General features: G+C 42.8%; 1 protein-coding gene across 1 annotated transcript in view; it reads left to right on the plus strand.

Moving 5' to 3' along the window:
- Window positions 1-19,729, plus strand: part of EGF (epidermal growth factor) — a 78,932-nt gene that overhangs the window by 14,814 nt on the left and 44,389 nt on the right. The window contains exons 5-8 of the mRNA XM_015425830.1: window positions 5,596-5,795; window positions 10,029-10,139; window positions 12,218-12,340; window positions 15,910-16,032. Of these exons, the coding sequence (XP_015281316.1) occupies window positions 5,596-5,795; window positions 10,029-10,139; window positions 12,218-12,340; window positions 15,910-16,032 (557 nt within the window). The remainder of the gene's footprint in view (window positions 1-5,595; window positions 5,796-10,028; window positions 10,140-12,217; window positions 12,341-15,909; window positions 16,033-19,729) is intronic.

Below are 19,729 nucleotides of genomic sequence, written 5' to 3' on the forward strand. Positions count from 1 at the left end.
AGTGTTAGCCGCCCTGAGCCCGTTCGCGGGATGGGCGGGATATAAATATAATTAATAAATAATAATAAATAAATAAATTAAGAGTGCTAGGATGTTTATGAAGCTGCGTGAACATGAGGAAAAAACACACATTTACATCGGGTGATGCAAGTGGATTTTAAGGTCATGTGAAAGACCCCCCCTCTCTTTGTCCCTCCCCCACCCACTCTCTTACTTTCTCTCATTCTCTTTCTCCTTTTCTCCATGTCTGCTGTCACTCCTTCTGTTAAATACTGGGTTCTGGATGCATCACAGTGATTTCAGGAACACAACAAGGACAACCAGCAGGGTTTGAGCCCTGCTTATAAAGCATGCACACCCCACACCCACCCACTCCCAAGGACAGGCTATTTACATTACACTGCTTATGGTCAGGTATTGTTCTTGGGGAGCAAGCTCACCCAGTTCAAGGTCCACATTCAGGGATGGCTTAGGCTCAATACATAACACCTTCTCTCTGTTTCCCCATTCCACCAACCCATCATTCTTAATCTCAGTCTCTTTTTTTGTCTCCCCTGCCCCTCATCACTTACTTGGATCCCCCTACTGGCACCACTGCTGCTCCCTCCCATCATGCACCGCTGTTGGGTTCTCTGCCCACAGTGCCACTGCATTATCTCCTCACAGGCTGATGAGAAGAGATGGTGGGGAGATTAAACCCCCTCATCCAATTCTGGTAAATTTCAGATTTTTCTGAAAACCTGTAGGAATCCTCCACATTTGGAGAAGAATGTTTCTTCTGTCAATGTAGCGCCAATCCAAGGATTTCAGTATCTGCAGATGGAGCCACAGTTGACTATTAGAATATACAAATGGGTCCCCACAAGAAACTTGCTGGAGTGGCCATCTCATTCCCCCTCCTTTTGTTTCTTTCTCTCCCCCCACTACTGTTAGTATTTCTCTATTTTTCTCCCTTCCTGACCCCTTCTCTTACTTTCTCCCCCCCTCTCTCTCCTTCTGTGTCTCTCACCCAATCACATACTCTTTTGGCTTCAACAACAGTGGCAGCAACTTCCCTGCCCATGTGGCCTCCCACCAGGCAACTTTGCTGCCTCAACAGTGGTGGCGACTCCCCCACCTGGCTGCTTTGGCAACTCAATAGCGGCAGCAGCAACTCCCCTGCCTGCTTGGCCCCTTTGCTGCCTGCCTGATGTATTGGAGCTTTCTCTGCACTTATACAGACTAGTGTTGTTTTGGGGAAGATTTAACCCACCCTCCATTTTGTAAAGTTTTAAGATTTGTTGCAAACCTGATGGGTCCCCCCAAATTTGCAGAAAAATCTATTTACTGTCTCTGTGCCCCTGATCCTCAGATTTAAGTATCCTCACATGGGGCCATAGTTGCCTGTAAGAATATGTGATGATGATGACATAACAGCATGGGCTGCTAATAATGGATAGATTATAAATGGTTTGTTTAGGGGTACTGATTCCAGGCTACTTGCCCCTGTTCATCCTCATTCTCTGTCTCTCTGCTTCAAATGTAGAATATGGAGGCTATTAGAAGGGTTCAGACTACAAAAATTTTCAGGCTCTTGTCTACCACAGTTAGATTTTCAGAAATCGAGCTGCTGTTCCAAAGGCAATGATTATTTGTTAGTTTTTGCAGCAACAGTAAGAATTTCAACTTTAAAAAACTTTACAAGCCATGCAGTACAAATTAAAAGGTCATAACAACATACAATGATCTACACCTTTGTTAAGATATATTTATGAAACACTGTAGAGCAAGTCATGAACCAAATACTTGCTTTTGTTCAGGTAAGACAGCATGATTTTGTATATATCTGTGAGGACCTTGAAGGAATGAGTTAATTGGTAGTAGCCAGCATGGGTTTATCAAGAATAAGTCATGCCAGACCAACCTTATCTTCTTTTTTGACAGAGTTACTAAAATGGTTGACTCTGGCAATGCTGTGGACATAGTATATCTAGATTTCAGTAAAGCATTTGACAAAGTTTCTCATTATATCCTTGAGGATAAGCTGGTTAAATGTGGGCTGGATGGTGCAACCGTTGGATGGATTCATGGTTGGTTGAAAAATCATACCCAATGAGTGCTCGTAAATGGCTCTGCATCTATGTGGAGGGAAGTCTTGAGTGGAGTGCCACAGGGCTTGATCCTGGGCCCAGTGTTGTTCAGTGTTTTTATAAATAACTTGGAGGAAGACATAGAGGGGATGCTTATCAAATTTGCAGATGACATGAGCTTCTGGTTCATGGCAGCTTGCTCTTGGACACGTCCCATCGACCCTCCGATGGCAATGCGCCAAGCCGAGGCAATCAGGAGGGGTCTTGGCTGGTTCCAGACCACCACAGAGTCTCTGTAGGAGACTATCAGCCTGGGGAGCTGGGATAAGCCTCTCCCAAGGCGACAGCTAAGGGATCAAGGCTTGCCTGTCCCCGAGAGGTCCTGACACTGCAGAGTCAGTATGGCGATGAGAGCCAACCTCCGGATGAGCAGACAAGAAAATAAGTGAAAATAACCCCGGCAATAATGGAACTCGTTTAAACAGTGAGTTAATCAAACCTCTTTATAAGCAAAGAAGTCTTGGCTTGCTAGATTTACCGGAGAAAGAGCGGTGTGTGGGGAAGGGTTGGAGATCCCCCCCAAAAAAACAGAGCGGTCTCTAAGTGGCACAAAAAGGAAAGAAAGAATGAAACTTACTGCTCGAGACTTCATTTAAGCTTGAAAGCTATATTTTAAGCCCAAGAATGTGGAATTCAGAGAAACTTTAATTTAAAACTAAAACTTTTCTTCACTGTAAACAAATGGCTGGGAGGGCGAGGAGAATGGCGGCAGAAAAGAAACTTCCACCAGGAAGTACTACACCAATGACTCCCAGTCAGCCACAGGAAATGACTGCAGACTTTCCCAATATGCTTGCTGCAGCACTGTGCCCTCTGCTGGACCAGATGTCTACAATTAATACCAAGCTGGATTCCATCCAAAAGCAACTTACCCAAATGGAAAAAAGAGCCAATAAGACAGATAAAAGGATCGAGAAAGTTGAAACAAGGACTATTGATATTAAGCAACAACTAAAAGATGTTAAGAAGGAAAGAAATATGGATAAAAATCAACTACTTCAACTTCAGCTTGATAAATCTATGCATGTTCTGCGCTTCCAAGGAGTTCCTGAACAGAAGGGAGAAAACATAAAAACAACGATAAGTGGAGTGATAGTTTCCATTTCAGACCTTAAACAGGAGGATCTACAAAGTGACATGGACTTGGCATACTATACTTACCCTGATTTTATAAGAAAAAATAAACTGCCTGGTGAAATTTACATTAAATTCTCAAGGAGAACAATGAGAGACAATGTTTTAAAAGTTACTGTGGGGAAAACACTTAAAATCAACAAAGAAGAAATTAAAATTCTGAAAGACATTCCATTTGAGATCCAGAAACGAAGATGACAGTATAAAGACTCAATTCTTTTGCTACAAGACAAAGCAATAACCTACAGATGGAGCTTCCCAGAAGGAATTATGTTCAAATTCAATGACAAGAAAGTTAAAATTATCTCTGTCCAAAAGGCCAAGAACTTTTTGAAAAAACAATTGGGCAGAGATAAAGACGAGGACCCTAATCTGGAAGAAGTAGAGAAACCCAGTGGGGAAGAATCGGATAATTCTTCAAGTGATTCCAGCAGTTCAATGTCAGAGTCTGAGAAAGTAGAAGCAGCGCCCAAAACTCCAAAAGTGAAGAAAAAGCCAAAGAGATAAACGTTTTCCCCCCTCTGGATTACAATATTACTTGACTTAAGCGTAATTAAGCTTTAATCAATAGAAGTTTGATCTCTCTGCTTATATAATTCTATGTTTATCATAATATCAATATTATTGCAGGAGTGATGTATGCATATGTTGGCTTACAAATATTCTTGTCATAAGTTAGTGATAGGTTTTCCCTTGTAACCTTACCTTTAGAATGTAGGATATAGTTTATAAAATCAATAAAATATTATATTAAAAAATTGCAGATGACACGAAGCTGGGTGGAATTGCTAATTCTGAAGAAGACAGAGTCAGGATTCAAAATGATCTAGATAGGCTGGAACAGTAGGGTGAGACAAATAAAATGAATTTCAATAGAAATAAGTGCAAAGTCCTACACTTAGGTACAAAAATCAAAGGCACAGATATAGAATGAGAGGGACTTGACAGCAGCACATGTGAAAGGGATCTAGGTGTTCTGGTTGATCACAAGCTAAACATGAGCCTGCAGTGTGATGTGACTGCGAAGAAAGCTAATGCAATCTTAGGATGCATTAACTGAAGCATTGTGTCCAGATCATGGGAGGTGGTAGTTCCGCTCCATTCTGCTATGGTCAGGCCTCTCCTGGAGTACTGTGTCCAGTTTTGGGCACCACATTTTAGGAAGGATGTTGACAAGCTCAAGTGTGTCCAGAAGAGAGCAACCAGGATGGTGAGAGTGTTGGAATCCAAATCTTATGAGGAAAGGCTGAAAGAGTTGGGAATGTTTAGCCTGGGAAAGAGAAGGCTTAGAGGGGACATGATTGCAGTCTTCAAGTATCTGAAGGGCTGTCATGTAGAAGATGGAGCAAATCTATTGTCTCTTGCTCCGGATTGCAAGAGTAGATCTAACGGGTGAAAATTACAAGGGAGTAGTTACCGGCTAAATATCAGGAGAAACTTCCTAACTGTAACAGTGGTTGAGCAGTGGAATGGACTGCCTCAGGAGGTGGTGGATGCTCCTTCGCTGGACGTTTTCAAGCGGAGGCTGGATGACCATCTTTCGGGTATGTTGTAGGGCTATTTTTCGGCTATGGTCGTGCAGAGTGCAGGGGGTTGGACTAGATGACCTGCAAGATCCCTTCCAACTCTAACATTCTATAATTCTATATATTGAATGTCAAACCATTTTCCATGCACCTCTGAATGAAGTGCCTCTGAGGAAGGGAGCCCTGAATAAATTTTGCCAGAATAAATTTTGTTAGTCTCTAAAGTTACATTAGGAGCTGCGGTGGCTCAAGTGGTTAAGACGCTGAACTGCAGGCTGTGGAAGGTCAGTAGTTCAGCAGTTCGAGACCTGGGTGCCGCATGACGGAGTGAGCTCCCGTCTCTAGTTCCAGCTCCTGCCAACCTAGCAGTTCGAAAGCAAGAAATTGCAAGTAGATAAATAGGTACCATTTCGGTGGGAAGGTAACAGCGTTCCGTGCACCTTGGTGTTTAGTCATGCCGGCCACATGACCCCGGAAACGTCTTCGGACAGCGCTGGCTCTTCGGCTTTGAAACGGAGATGAGCACCGCAACCCTAGAGTCGGATTCGACTGGCTTTCGAGCAAGGGAACCTTGACCTTGACCTTGAAAGTTACATTGAACTCCTGTTTATTGTAATGGACTTAAATGTGAACTTCCTCTGGATTGTGAGATATATGGCTAATATAACGCTTCAGTGGGAGGGTGGGGTAGAAATTTAATAAATAAATAAAATTTTAAAAAATAAAATAAATGAAGTAAATAAGTTGTGTGCTTTCATGAGCTTAAGTAAATAATGGACTCATCTATTTGATTTATGTCTCTTTAGAAAGCAACTCCATGACATATATATCTTTGTGGATGATATGTACTATTCAGAATCAAATGGTACTATCTGGAGAGCCAATAAATACACAGGAAAAGATATAGTTGCAATTAGCCTGCAACCATCATTCCCCTCACCTACTGAGATACTGGTAGTGCATCCATTAAAACAGTCCAACTTTAGAACAGACCATAAAGCATTTGGTAAGTTTGCTGGTAATGGCACTGTTAAATGTGTCAAACTAACTTGAGAAGCTCTATTGATATGCACTTATTAATGTAGCCATCCCCATCATATTGCAAATTCTCTGGACCCCTTTATTCATTCTAGCCATATTCTTTTTGATTTAAATGCTACTGCTATTTGTGCAGCTATATACGTGGATACTTGAGATTAATTCTTGATTACTGGTCCAAAATAAATCTTTCAAATGCCTTCATAATGTTCCAAATGGATTTTCTGGTTTATCATATTAATATTCTTTTTATTCCTGCAGTAACAAAATATCTTAGCTATATAGAGTATGTATAAAATCTGTTTTATTAATCTCACATTTCTAATATCTACTTTCCTAATTTGTAGAGATTTTTATCTGTCGTTAAATATCATTGATAGCTGTGACAGACCTTTTCTACCAACTGGGGGGACCCATGCAGCCTCATATGATTTGGGGGAACCAGGTTTATTTCAAAGTGTAAACCTTCCCTTTAGTTGCTAGATGTTCTTAAATTAGCAAGTGTAAGGCTTTGGGTTCACTGCTGTGAGATACGTTTTGTGGTGAACAAGTAAACAAGGAGATCACCGGGGGGGGGGGAGTTATATATAAATGACAAGGAGGATTTATTTATTTATAGGTGTGGTCCCCCCCCCAAAAAAAACCCCCCACAGATCAGCGGCACAAGTCTCCAGGTAGGCCAAGGAGAAACCTGGCTGAAGACACATACATTTAAGATAGTGAGGGCTTGAGAGTGTAGTCTGAATTCTCTTTAATGCTTTCAGGTACAAACAGCCACTAGATTGGATCTTTTTACACACACAGTACTGACCTGCCCTTTCCCAAGAGTCAGACTAAATGGTACAAGGTCTGCTCATTAACAGGAACAAGCCTAACAATGGGGTGCTCTATTCTCTTGCAGGGTAGAACTTTTTTTTTTTTAGTTTTTTTTATAAATATTTATTTTTTTTAATTGTTTTACACAAATTTTACATATTATCTTTTAACTATGCGTTTACATAGTAGTTTTTCCCCTCCCCCCTCCCCCCTATGCTATCCCAGTGCTTTAGTCCTATATTCCCAGCCACGGGCACAAAGTCCGAATCTTGCTCTGAATGTCTTTTCTTCCTTCTGTCAGTATCCATTCTAGGTAGGTCTTCCACTTCATCGTGATCTCCGTAGTCTTGTCTTTCCATGTGGCCTTACGTTCCAGCTTTTCGATTATGTCGGACTGTATGAGATCAAACAAATAATTATGCCAGATTTCTACTGCAGGGTAGAACTAAACCCATCTGCCACAATGCTAAGCAGAACTACCCTTCCCTCTGTCTGCTTTTTTGCTGAATAGAACAATTACCATGTCAGAACCAGCAATGAATCTAATTAAACATTTACCAAATGTTATATGTATGTATATTTAATGAATAAAGTGTTGAAACATCTTAGTGTTTAAATCACAGTAATAACAATATAAATGTCTATGTATCATCCTAATGATAATCAATCATAGAAGTAAGTCCATCTTGAAAAAATACAAACATAAAGTCCCCTATTTAATCACATTAGTATCCAGAGGAGGACATGAAACAGTGTTAAATAGTCCATAGTATTCCAAACTTGTTCAAAGAGTCTTCCTTAAATTATTCAAGTCAGTGCGGGGGGGGGACACGTCTGTTGATCTTCAAACTTTCAAAGCATCAGCAAAACCAAATCACAAATCTTTATGGACATTTGATAGCATCTGTTTTGAGTCATCTCTTTTTAAAAAACTGATAATCCTTCCCTTCGAGTGCTCATTCTCCACTAATTACAAGATGCATTCATAACGGAACACATTTACCTCCTAATTCACAATGTCTTATTAGAGCGTTTCAAGCTGGGTATAGTGTTCAACTGGCTGGTAGCAGATTAGAGCCCCCCAAATTGGGGGATCCTCCACCCCGACTGGCAGTCTGGCAACCCTATTTACAACTCATAGGATCCTTTTGAGGAGGGTGAGTTGGGCTGGGAGTAGGGATGTGCATTCAGTTCAGATGAACCGAATGCACCACCGAAAAGGACCCATTTGCCCCCCCGCTCCCTCCCGGGCCTGTCTTGGCTTGCCCGCCTGGGCGAGCGGGCCAGGAAACCCCGGGGGGCCCTCTGAGAGCCTTCTCTGAGTCGCCCGCTAAAGCGGGTGGCCCAGAAAAGCAACGAGCCAGGAAAGGGGGGTGGCGGCGGCTCTGGAAGCCTTACCCTGCTCGCCCGCTTCAGTGGGTGGGCCAGGGAGGGCAGCTGGCTCCCTTCCTTGAAGGGAAGACAAATTGCCTTCGCTTCAATGAAGGGAGTGTGCTGCCTCTGCGGCACAACTGGGGGGGATTTAATCTTTAAATCTCTAGTCACGCCGCAGAGGCGGCACACTCCCTTCATTGCAGGGAGCCCAGGCAAGCCCCCCCTTGACTTGCCCAGGTGCCCCTGGCCAAATCTGATTTGGCTGGCCGAAGGAGCCCCGAATCAGCTTTAATTGCCGAATGTGGCATTCAGGGGTCATTCGGCCAGCCAAATCAGATTGGGCCCGATTTGGTCGAACCGAATGGGGCCAATTTTTTTTTTTGCACACCCCTAGCTGGGAGCATATGAATTGCTTACTATAAACACACACACACAGAGTTTCTTGGGGGGGGGGGTGGGCACAGAGCTTTTCTCTCTTAAAGCAGGATTGAACGAGACATATCTCAGGACTCCCTCTTCTCTTTACTCTGCCTTTCTCTCCATATTTGCTATGGTCTCTCACATCTGCATGCATGACTAACATTTAAAAAACAGATTCAGGTGGGGTAGCCATGTTGGTCTGAAGCAGCAGAACAAAGTTTGAGGCCAGTGGCACCTTTAAGACCAACCGAGTTTCTTCATACGTCAGAAGTGTGCTTGCACATGAAAGTTTATACCATGAATAAAACTTTGTTGGTCTTAAAGGTATCATTTAAAAAACACTGGGCTGATTCCATCAGTTGACTTACACTTTAAAGTCATTGCATAAGTTCACCTTACCTGGCACTGGCAGAACACATTCAGTGTGGGTGTGCATCTACCAGGGGGTAACAACCTTTTTCTGGTTATCTTTTTATGGATGCTGCCTTTGGACTCCAGGAACTTCTGTTTTGAAGTAGGATAGTCTGAAGCATAGAAACCCAGAATGCTTCTAATACACATTTGTTTTTTCCTAACATGGCTCCTTATTAAACATTGAGGGGGCGGAAAGAAGCTTAAACTGCCCAGTCCAGATGAAGCCTTTGGAGTTTGCATGTGTATTGCTTAGCTTATCCAGCCCAAGAATCTGGATTGAGGGAAGGCTAATTAGCCTTAGGTGCAAATGAGATTTATGAAAGGATTGTACAACAAGGGAGACCTGGAAATGAAACCATGCAAGCGCTAACAATGCCCTGGAGATGGAAGTTAAAAGTCCACAGTGTGGCACTGTGGCAAAGAAAGTGCTTTTCATGTACACTACAGAACCTATTTAATTGTTAAATGTTTGCAAAGGTCAGGTTTTGGATATGAATTACAAGCTCTGTTCTGCCACTAGATTAGTGCTCAGATTGCAAGTGTGACAGGTCAAGTCAGGATGCCTCCCACTGCATGACCTGACCTACCCTCTGCACACGGTCTTATGTTTACTAAGGCCGCTTGATGGTCTACAGAACATTAAAGTGGTCTCAGAGCCCTTACAGTGTATTCCTGCAACATACAACAGCCCAGCTTTGTAAACTAACAATTGTATTTGATGGGTACTCTCTAAAAGTGGTTTTCAACCTTTTACTGTACAACCTTGATATCTAACCAGCTCCCACCTTCTGTTGCCACAGATAGCAGTCCTCACTAAGGATGGCAAATAACCTTGATCCAGTCCTAGCAGTCTGTTCTCTTGGTACTGCCCTTGGCTACAGTTAAAGCCATAGGAAACAGCACAATTCATACGGGTTTGATAAAGGGGAGATGCAAGTTTTGATGAAGGATTTTTATAAGTGAGAAGGACACCAGCTGTTGCTGCAACCCAGCCATGGAGCATGCTGGCTGTGGGGCCCACCGTGGCCAGGCTAGAGCACCTGCCAGCACGCTCCTCTGCTGCTTCCAGGCCTGGAGCATTAACTGGCATCCTCCAGAGGTAGTTGGCACTGGGGTGGGATTCCCCCTCGCGAATATCATGGGTTCCCACTTGTCCTGATATAATCTTCTTTTCCAGAAGTAAGACCTTGTACTGCAAACAGAAGAAGCTGCAAGCACAGCTCCCGGACCAATCGGTGCAAATGTAGCAGAGGATTTACCTTAAGTAAAAAAAGGCAACTTTGTGAAGGTAATGGGGAACTGATTGGAAGCAGAAGTGAAATAACGGGAGCCAGCACCACTGGTTGGGATAATAAAAGAGTGCCTGTATTAATTTTACATCAGATCAATATCTGTAATGGCCAAGGGCAGAGAACACATACCATACCTGTTTTGCAGCGTGAACACTGCAAAGGATGCAGAAGAGCAAAGCCTTCTCTGCCTGCATATCCCTGATTTCAGAGTGAGGCCAACCTGAATCCAAGTCCTAGGCTGTGCAGCCCTGGGTCCTCCTTCCCAAACATTGGTAGTACTTGAGGGAGGTGTGCTGTACACTTTCCTCCAAGCTGCAAGATCTCTGGGTGGAAGGAAAATGGCACCTCTCAAGGACTTCCTGTCCCATTCCCATGAAGGCTCTATAGTTCCAGGTTTCTGGTGTGATATTTGCCACTTTACCCTATTTGCTGATGCAACAGGATGCTCACCTAAACTTTATACATACCAATCAACCAGCCTTACCTGCCCTGCTCTTGCCATAGGGGTGGATCAGTTCACTACGTGGTCAACAGCTGGACAACAAAAAGGGGGCCTTCTTTGTACTGCCATCAGAACAGGCACAGGCCTCTCCATCTGTAAGGTCACCTAAATCCCCTTCCAGGGGTGGCTGAGACAAGACAAATTTAAGCACTTTTAAGCCTCATTGCTTTCAACAGTGGGCAAAAGTGAAAATCCAAAAATGGTTTCTTTAAGCATTTGAGGAAGGAGACTCTAGTCCAGGGGTTCCCAACCTTTCTGAGCCTGTGGACACCTCTGGAATTCTGACACAGTGAGTGCAACAACAAACGCTGCTGCAGGGAGGTGAAGTCAACCATAAAATGTCTGGGAGTTACCTTGAATAAACCTTTGTTGGTCTTAAAGGTGCCACTGGACTCTAAATTTGTTCTACTGCTTCAGACCAACACAGCGGACTACCTGGAGTTACTAACAGTAACTCCTCAACATTTCCAGCAGAAGGTCTGTTTAACAGAGCCTTTTAATTTGCACAGCCAGTCAGATCTCCAGTGGCCAATCAGGAGCCCTGCTGGGCAAAATTCTTACCTAGCACTTTCTAAAAACACTTGGTGAGTGCCAGGAAGGGGCTCAATGGGCGCAATGGCACCTACAGGCACCACATTTGGTGTTGGAAATATGTGTGTTGCAGGGTCTAAAATCCAGTCATTATAGGGTTAATGGGTGCTTACCTTGTGCGCTATTGTTTAGACTGACCTGGAAGGAAATCTGGCACAGAGCCAATGGAAATGAAGCTGGCAAATCTGAAGCCTACTACTAACAATCATTAGTTAATGCATTCACGTGATTTCCTTCTAGAGGTCAAGAAGTGTAAAGATGTAGCCTTAGGTGTTTTTGTTGTTTTGTAGATTTCCTGTGAACCCTTCCCTTAGAAATAAAGATTTTTACACAGAGGAAAATGCCTCCTCTCCAGTAGGGTTCCCAAGTACTTACTACGATCCGGTGGGGAAAACATGCTCCCCGGCTGGACCATTCCTCCCTGTAACACAGCATATCATCGCCAGGAAGGGACGCTGGGCGATGCTCTGGCAATGGGGCTGAAAACTCGATGGTACCATCGAGTTTCGATCCCCATTGCCAGAGCGTCACCCAGCGTCACTTCCTGGCGATGTCATGGTGCAGCGCGTCTGTTGTCTCCGCAGGAATGATCCTGTGAAGACGTCTGTGTCCCCCGCTGAATCACAGTAAGTACTTGGGAAGCCTGCTCTCCAGTGAAGCAAAGATCCATTGCAATCTCTGAATATTTAACTATTTTTCCAACATTTCCAACATTTGGGACCCCTGCTTTTGTTTATGAAAGCTTATGCTGGAATGAAAATCACCTAGTCTTTAAAGTGTTACACAACTCCTGGTTGCTTGCAATGATAAGAAATAAACATGAGTTTAGTTCTCTCTCACTAGGTTATTACATTGCATAAATTATCTTCAATAGCCATTATCAGAGATGTCACCTTACTCAAGACATCTAAACATAATATAATTAAATGATTGCTGTCCCTAATAATTTAGCATGCATGTCATAATTGTTTCTTTTATCAGATGTCAACGAATGTGCATTGTGGAACCATGGATGTACTTTGGGCTGTGTCAACACCCCAGGCTCTTATTATTGTACATGTCCAAGAAATTTTGTTCTACTGCCTGACAAGAAAACTTGCCATGGTAGGTAGTGGGCAAAAACACTTGTATGCTTGTTTTGTTGTTCAGTCCAACTCTTCACGAACCATGGACCACATCACGCCAGGCCCTCCTGTCTTCCGTCGTGCTCCGGAGTTTGCTTAATTTCACTGTCTAACCATCTCAGCCTTTGCTGTCCACTTCTTCTTTGACCTTCAATCTTTTCCAACATCGGGGTCTTCTCCAGTGAGTGCTCCCTTCTCATTTGGTGGCCAAAGTATTTGAGCTTCATCTTCAGTATCTGGCCTTCCAGGGAACAATCAGGGTTGATTTCTTTTAGGATTGAATGCTTGTTCCAACTGTTCAATTTCCCATACACATCTGAGTGAGATTTCCTGCAATATCTCGCTTTTCCAACTCCCTTTTTAAGTATGTAAGTTCAATTACTGATGTTATCTACATTTTGCACCATTAGAGTTACATCATTAGGACTTGACATAGCTGATTTCTGGTGTACCTGGAAAGAACGGGTTTCTCCTCAACTTGGTTCAGTTTGGAAGCTTGTACATCTTGGTTATGTATGTTTTTATTTATCTGGGCAGATTTTTGATCCACAAGAGAGGCTCACAACCCCCCCCAATTTAAATAAATAACCAGGAAAATTACAATTACCAACAATAAAGGCTATCCTGAACCCTTCCCCCCTACACCATCGTGAAATAAAGACAGTAGTAGATTACAATAGACTTCATGCTGGACTGTTGTTGTTGTTAGCCATTCAGTCGTGTCCAACTCTTGGCGATTCTATGGGCCAGCTCTCTCCATGTCTTCCAATCTTGTACTGTTTCTTTGAGTTGTTCCATGCTCGGACTGGTGTTGACTTTTATGGTGTCTAGGCACCATGTTCTTTGGTGGCTGGTTTCCTTTTGCCGCTAACCAATCCAAGCATAATTGCTTTTTCTAGTGAGTTCTTCCACATGACATGGCCAAAATAAGTCAGTCACAGTTTTTAGATTTTTCCTTCCAATGACATGTCTGGTTTTATGCACTCCAATATTTGCTTGTTTGTCACCTTTGCTGTCCAAGGAATGCGCAGGAGCCTTCTCCAGCACCACAGCACAAACGAGTCAATTTTCCTCCTGTCTTGCTTCTTCATGGTCCATCTTTCACAGCCATAGGTTGTTATGGGGAGCACAATAGCACAGACTAATCTGCATTTGGTTGCCAGGCTGATGTCCTTGCTATTCCATATTCGATTCATGCTCATTGCTGTGCGACCCAGCGTGATTTGATGTTTTATTTCTGGACTGCATTCACCAATTTGGTTGCTCTGTGATCCTAAGAAAGTGAATTCTTCCACACAGTCTATCTCTTCATTGTCAACTGTTTTGATGTTTCACTTCTTCTTGGTGGTCATGAACTTAGTCTTTTTGATGTCTAGAAAGAGGCCAAACTTCTCACTTTCCTCTTTGATTTTCTTGATCAGGTATTCCAAGCCTTCTTTAGTTTCCAAGGGGAGGGTTGTGTCATCAGTATATCAAACATTGTTAATATTCCTTCCCCCAATCTTTACCCTGATTTTTTACTCTTCCAGGTCTAACTTACTCATGATTGTGTCGGCATGCATGGTGAACAGGAAAGGTGAAAGAATACAACTTTGTTGTACTCCTTTCTCTATCTTGAACCAATCAGTATCTCCATATGGTGTTTGCACAGTGACTTCCTGGGTTGTGTACAATGATTGCATCAACTTGACCAGATGTGCTGGCACCCCCAGGTATTGCAGGGCTCTCCACAGTTTGCCATGATCAACACAGTCAAAGACTTTCTTATACTCAATGAAGCATAAGTAGATAATCTTTTGATACTCATGAGATTTCTCCATGATCCAACACGGATTTGCTATATGGTCACAAGTGCCACGTCCCCTTTGGAAGCCGGCTTGGACATCTGGTAATTCCCTTTCAATGGTTGGTGCCAGGTGTTGTTGTATAATTTTAAGCAGAATTTTGCTAATGTGAGGGATGAGAGCGATTGTGTGATAACTGAAGCAGTATTCGGAGTAGTGGAATGAATACTGACTGTTTCTAGTCCCTTGGCCATGTGTTGGTTTACCAATTTTCTGACACAGGGCTCTGATGACTGCAGGTAGTACAGGCCTCAGCAATTCTGTGGAGATGATGTCAACACTTGGATCCTTGTTGTTTGGTAGTTGGCTCATTGCTCACATGATCTCTTCCTCAAGGGTGGCTGGTGCTTTCTCAACTTCCCTTTCCATGGTATCCTGAGGTTGGGCTTCTTTGCTACTAGTGTACAGCTCTTCTGTGTATTCTCGCCATCTGTTTTTGACATCTTGTTGGTTGGACAGTTCTTTACAGTTCCAAAAAAGAGTAAGAATAGACCCACTGTGAGCTCAGCACTCAAGTTATGTACAGCTGTCTCCTCAACACACACAGAATGTAGTTGTCCACTTTGAGAGTTTAATAATCCTGTAATTAAGATGCAAATCTCTGTCATCACAAGTCGTAAGGATATCAGCATGAGCTGATTTTAGACATTTTTATAGGACCCTGAAGTGATTTGACCTGTTGCCTTGGATTAGCAATATTTACTGATTTTGTTATGCATTGAGGAAGACAATACAATCCATGGATTCCGGGAAGCATCTGTAGTCAATTCTAATTAGTTCTACACTTATTCCATCAGAGCAGATGTTTCCGTATGGTGCTTTGGGTATGGAAGAAAACAGGTGGCAGCATAGAATACAAAGTAGAAGGAGGCTGTCTAAAGCTAACCTTCTTCCTGACTTCCGAAAAGGAATACAAATAGACAGTTATTGTAATATTGAACCAGGAGATAAGAAATACAAAACAGGTACAGTGAAATCCATTAACAGAGAACTTCTGCCAATATAGCACCATGAACACATTCTAAAGCTACCGGGGCGGAGGGTGCCAGGCCCGCGGTGGGGTCCGTGGCAGGACAGCAGGCATCATGGCCTGAAAAAGAATTCTATGCACCCTAAAAGTGGTGTTTAATGGGGTGATTTCACTCATTAGCTGCTATAGTCCCCTTTCAGCATCATTCTTAATAAGTACCCGAGCCATGAACCTTGTCTGTGTGGGAAATAAGAAACAGAAACATGTTATGCTAATATACTCACCTCAGGAATCTGTTGCTGTCATAGCAACCAATCAATGCACCCACTATTCATATTCATATATGTACAAAATTCCCAGTCTTTTATATTTCAATTTTGTTCTGATTAGGGGGCATGGATGTGTATTTAGAAATCTTGTGGACTTAAACATGTTAATTCAAGTCCTCCTTAACCTTTTGCACCTTCAGTCCTTGCCTTACAGATTCAAAGACAGACATGAATCTTGGACCTGTAAGGTATTGTAAGAATATGGTGTGATTTGCTTGATTTCCTAGATGGCCTGTTTGACCCCTTCCATATATGCTAGGAAGGACTCTCATAATATATGAAGGGTCTGTTTGGAATTCATGAGCAGTGACTCAGATTTTACTCTGTCTTTGAGCTCCCCCAAGCCATTATTTCTGGGGTTTTTAAATCTTAATCTCTTTTTTACTCATTTTACATTCGAATTTAGAACTAATTTCTTGTTCAAGCAATTACCTTCACTGCAGTCATGGCTGTGCTGAGACACCTGATGGACCTATTTGCACTTGTCCAGAAGGATCACTTCTCCAACAAAATGGAAAAACATGCACAGGTAAGCACAAAAATATTTTTAAATATTTTAACTCCTGGGAAAATATTGCAATTTGAATTAATGTTTAAGGAGGAAAGTCATGATACATAATAATAATATTTATGTAATATTTTAGAATCTTCAAATTACTTCACAAACATTACATCAGCAGTCTTTATGACAATGTTGTGAGGTAGTTTAGAAGAATTATTCCCATATTGCTGAGGAGGGTAACTTGTTCAGTGCCACCTAGTGCCTTTTTTTCTTTTAGGCAAGATTTGATACTGATTTTTATTTATTTACCTACTTCATTTATACCGCACCTTTTCCCCTAACTGGAACCCGAAATGGCTTAGATAGTTCTCCTCTCTTCCATTTTAGCCTCACAACAACTCTGTGAGAGAGCATGTGACTGAATTTAGGAAGCAGGCTTCAACTCTTTACAATGGGTATTTTCATTGTATAATCGGTATGTGCTGACTGAAAAAACACTTTTTAGATTTCTGAATGCCGTGAGAGAATGACCAATTTTTAATTAATTTTAATTACCCCAAACAGATAGAAATAAAAAATAGAACAATGGTAGAAGGTCTACATATAAACATCTATACCGATAAGGTATTTCTCAGATTTTTTTCTAGCTTGGATTTAGCCAAATGCATGTCTGTTGTTGGGAGCAATCCTAAATGGGTCTCTGTAGAAGTAAGTCTCATTTTATTCATGAGGCTTACTGCCAGAAAACTGTTGTTAGGATAGCAGCTTGAGTGAAGATAGTTGCAGAGGGCAGCCATTTTGGTCTGCAGTAGAATAGTTAGATTCAAATCCAGTAGCACCTTAGAGACCCGCAAGATTTTCAGGGTATAAGATTTTGAAGAGTCAAAATCCCTTTCTTACCACCTTGAGTGAACTATAATTGTAAATTAAAACAAGGACTGGCTACTTGCTATTGTTCAACAGCAGCCAACCCATGAAAGCCATTGTGGGATAGTGGTTAGAGTTTCAGACTAGGATTTTGGAGGCCCAGATTAAAAGCTCCACTCTTCCATGATGTTTACTGGGTGACCTTGGGCCAGGCACGCATTCTCAGCCTAACCCACCTCACAGGCTTGTTGTTAGGACAGAACAGAGAGGAGACTGATGTGAACTGCTTTAGGTCCCCATTGTGGAAAAAGGCAGCCTTAAATGAAGGAAGTAAATAAATAATAAATACCACTGCAGATGGGAAACAGATAAAAAGTTGGTTGTTTGATGGCTGGGAAAGGAAGCATGGAAAGACGAGGATATGGGGGCTTCCAGGAGGAGGGAAAGATGAAATAGTGTAGGAAGGGGATACACAGGAAAGTGAGGTACCCTCCCCAGTCCTTTCAGGTTCCTTACCACACAACTGGCCCTGGCCCAACCAGCACTGTGAAACGTGACCAGAGTTTTCCTGGGGAGAGCTGAAGACAAGGGGGCAGGTAAAAGCAAATTGGCTGGTGGGTGTGAAGGGGAGAAAGAGGCAGGAAAAGAGGAGAGGCTATGGGGATTTGGGGGGAAAGGAAAGAGGAAAAAGAGGGAGAAAGGAAAATGAGATGTCCCTGTAAGTCCTTGCAATTCCCCATTTTTGCTACTGGGCCCGGTCAGGCAGCCAGCACTGTGCAGCTGGTCCATATGGTTTCTAGGTAGAAGCTGCCAGGGAAGGGAAGGAGGGAAAGCCAAAGATGGGAGCCAATCAAGGTAGGTTAGCTGGTAGGTGGGTGGGATGAAGAGCAGTAAGCAGGGAAAGGTGAGGATATGCGGGTTGCCAGGAGGAGAGAAACAGTGTGGGGTGGGAGATACCGAGAAAAATGAGATCCCCTCTCCAAGTCCTTGTGGGTCCCTGCTTGTTCCAGTCTATTTTTTTTTTATTTTTCTATCTTTTTCAATTAACCATTATGCTTAAATGAAACCTCTATATTCAGAGGCTTATAGGCACAGATTGCTGGGGTGCAGCAGTGTTTGTGTCCTGAACCTCCGAGAGAAATCTAGTTGAGAAACAGAATTTTGGAATAGATAGACCAGCAATCTGATTGAGCAGCACTGTTCTTAGGTTCTTTAGCAACTGCCCTGAACATCAGGCTTTCTTTTGTGTCATTAGTGAGGTACCCTATGGCAGGATATAATCTTTGGCTGCCTTGCAAATAGCCACAACATTATAGTAGTTCCTTGTTTTAGGTAAGGCTTGGCATAATGCTCAGGGCAGGCTGTGTCCCCGGGCCTGAGAGAAGTCTGGCTGTCCTCAACCAGGGCCAGGGCTTTCTTGGCTCAGACTCCTGCCTGGTGGAATGCTCTGTCGGAAGACATCCGTGCCCTACGGGAGCTGTTACCTTTCCGCAGGGCATGCAAGGCAGAGATGTTCTGCTGGGCCTTCGGTTGAGGACAGTGATGGGGCTTCTTTAGCACCTTCATATAATTCCCCATCCCTCATAACCTGGAGGCTGGGGAGTTGGGATTCCTCCGCCATCTCATATATTGTATATATGTTGCTTTTATTTACTGGTATTTATTGGATTGTTTTACTCTAGTTTTATACTGAGATTGTGTATTATTCTGTTGTAAGGGTAGGGTAGGGTGGCGTAGCAAATCCAATTTAATAAATAAATATGCATCCATTGAAATCAACTGCAACTCTGCTTAGGCTTGCATGGTTATTGCATTTTGCCTTTCATTTAAAAATTGTTTTTACATTGATTTGTGCAAGGTTGTACATCTCCGGATAATGGTGGTTGTAGCCAGATATGTACCTCTCTGAGTCCATCATCTTGGGAGTGTGGTTGCTTTCCTGGCTATGTTCTCCAAGAGGACAAAAAGCATTGTACTGTGACAGGTCAGTATTAAAATCTTGGCTGCGTGCAAATTTATTTCATTTGAGTGGCAGAACTCCTCTGATTACGGTCTTATCAAACCACATGTGATGTGGGGGTCTGTGATTGGGTCCCCTGATATGTAACTGCAGAGTTACTCCAGTCTAAACCAGCTGGGATGACTCTGCATAGGATTATGCTGCTAATCTCTAAAAGCATCTGTGGGGGAGGGAGAGTGATACGGACAACACTGGTGAAAGGGGGATAGCCATTTACGCTGGTACCATTTCCTCAGTTGAAATTGCCTATGATGGTTGGCTTTTACCTGCAACACGGGAAAATAACAAGCTCCATATGATTGCCTGTTTTTCCCCATTACCAGAATTTAAAGTCAGTGGGGGCGGGAAGGAGTAGCAGATTTAATATCGCCTGGGCTACTGCCTCAAACCATGTTAGCCCCCCTTCAACTGCATTTTGAGACTCTATAAAATGTCAGGGGATCTAACTGTGGATTCCTAATGTCACATGACTCTTATTCCACTTGAAGCCACCTGGGTGACCTTGGGCCAGTCACAATTCTTTCAGAGCTCTCTCAGCCCCTAAAAACAAGTCTAGCTTGACACTACACAATGCTAAGAGCTAAAACTTGTGGCTGCCAGACAATCTCAGGATCTTCTGAGTATTCGACACACAATGCCGTATGACGACGACGACGATGATATTCTACGGGGCATAGCTCAGAGACAAGGACTTCATCCAATTTTTATCAGTTGGGAACAGTACCTATTGGTCGGCAGCTGTGATGTAGAAAGCCTTTTTCCTGATTTCCTAGTATACATACTATCCTCTTTTCTAATTTACCTTCACAAAATTCTGTGAGGTAGAGAGAGAGAGAG

This window comes from Gekko japonicus, unplaced genomic scaffold (assembly GCF_001447785.1).
Source record: "Gekko japonicus isolate JY-2015 unplaced genomic scaffold, Gekko_japonicus_V1.1 scaffold2242, whole genome shotgun sequence".
In the NCBI taxonomy this organism is placed as follows: domain Eukaryota; kingdom Metazoa; phylum Chordata; class Lepidosauria; order Squamata; family Gekkonidae; genus Gekko; species Gekko japonicus.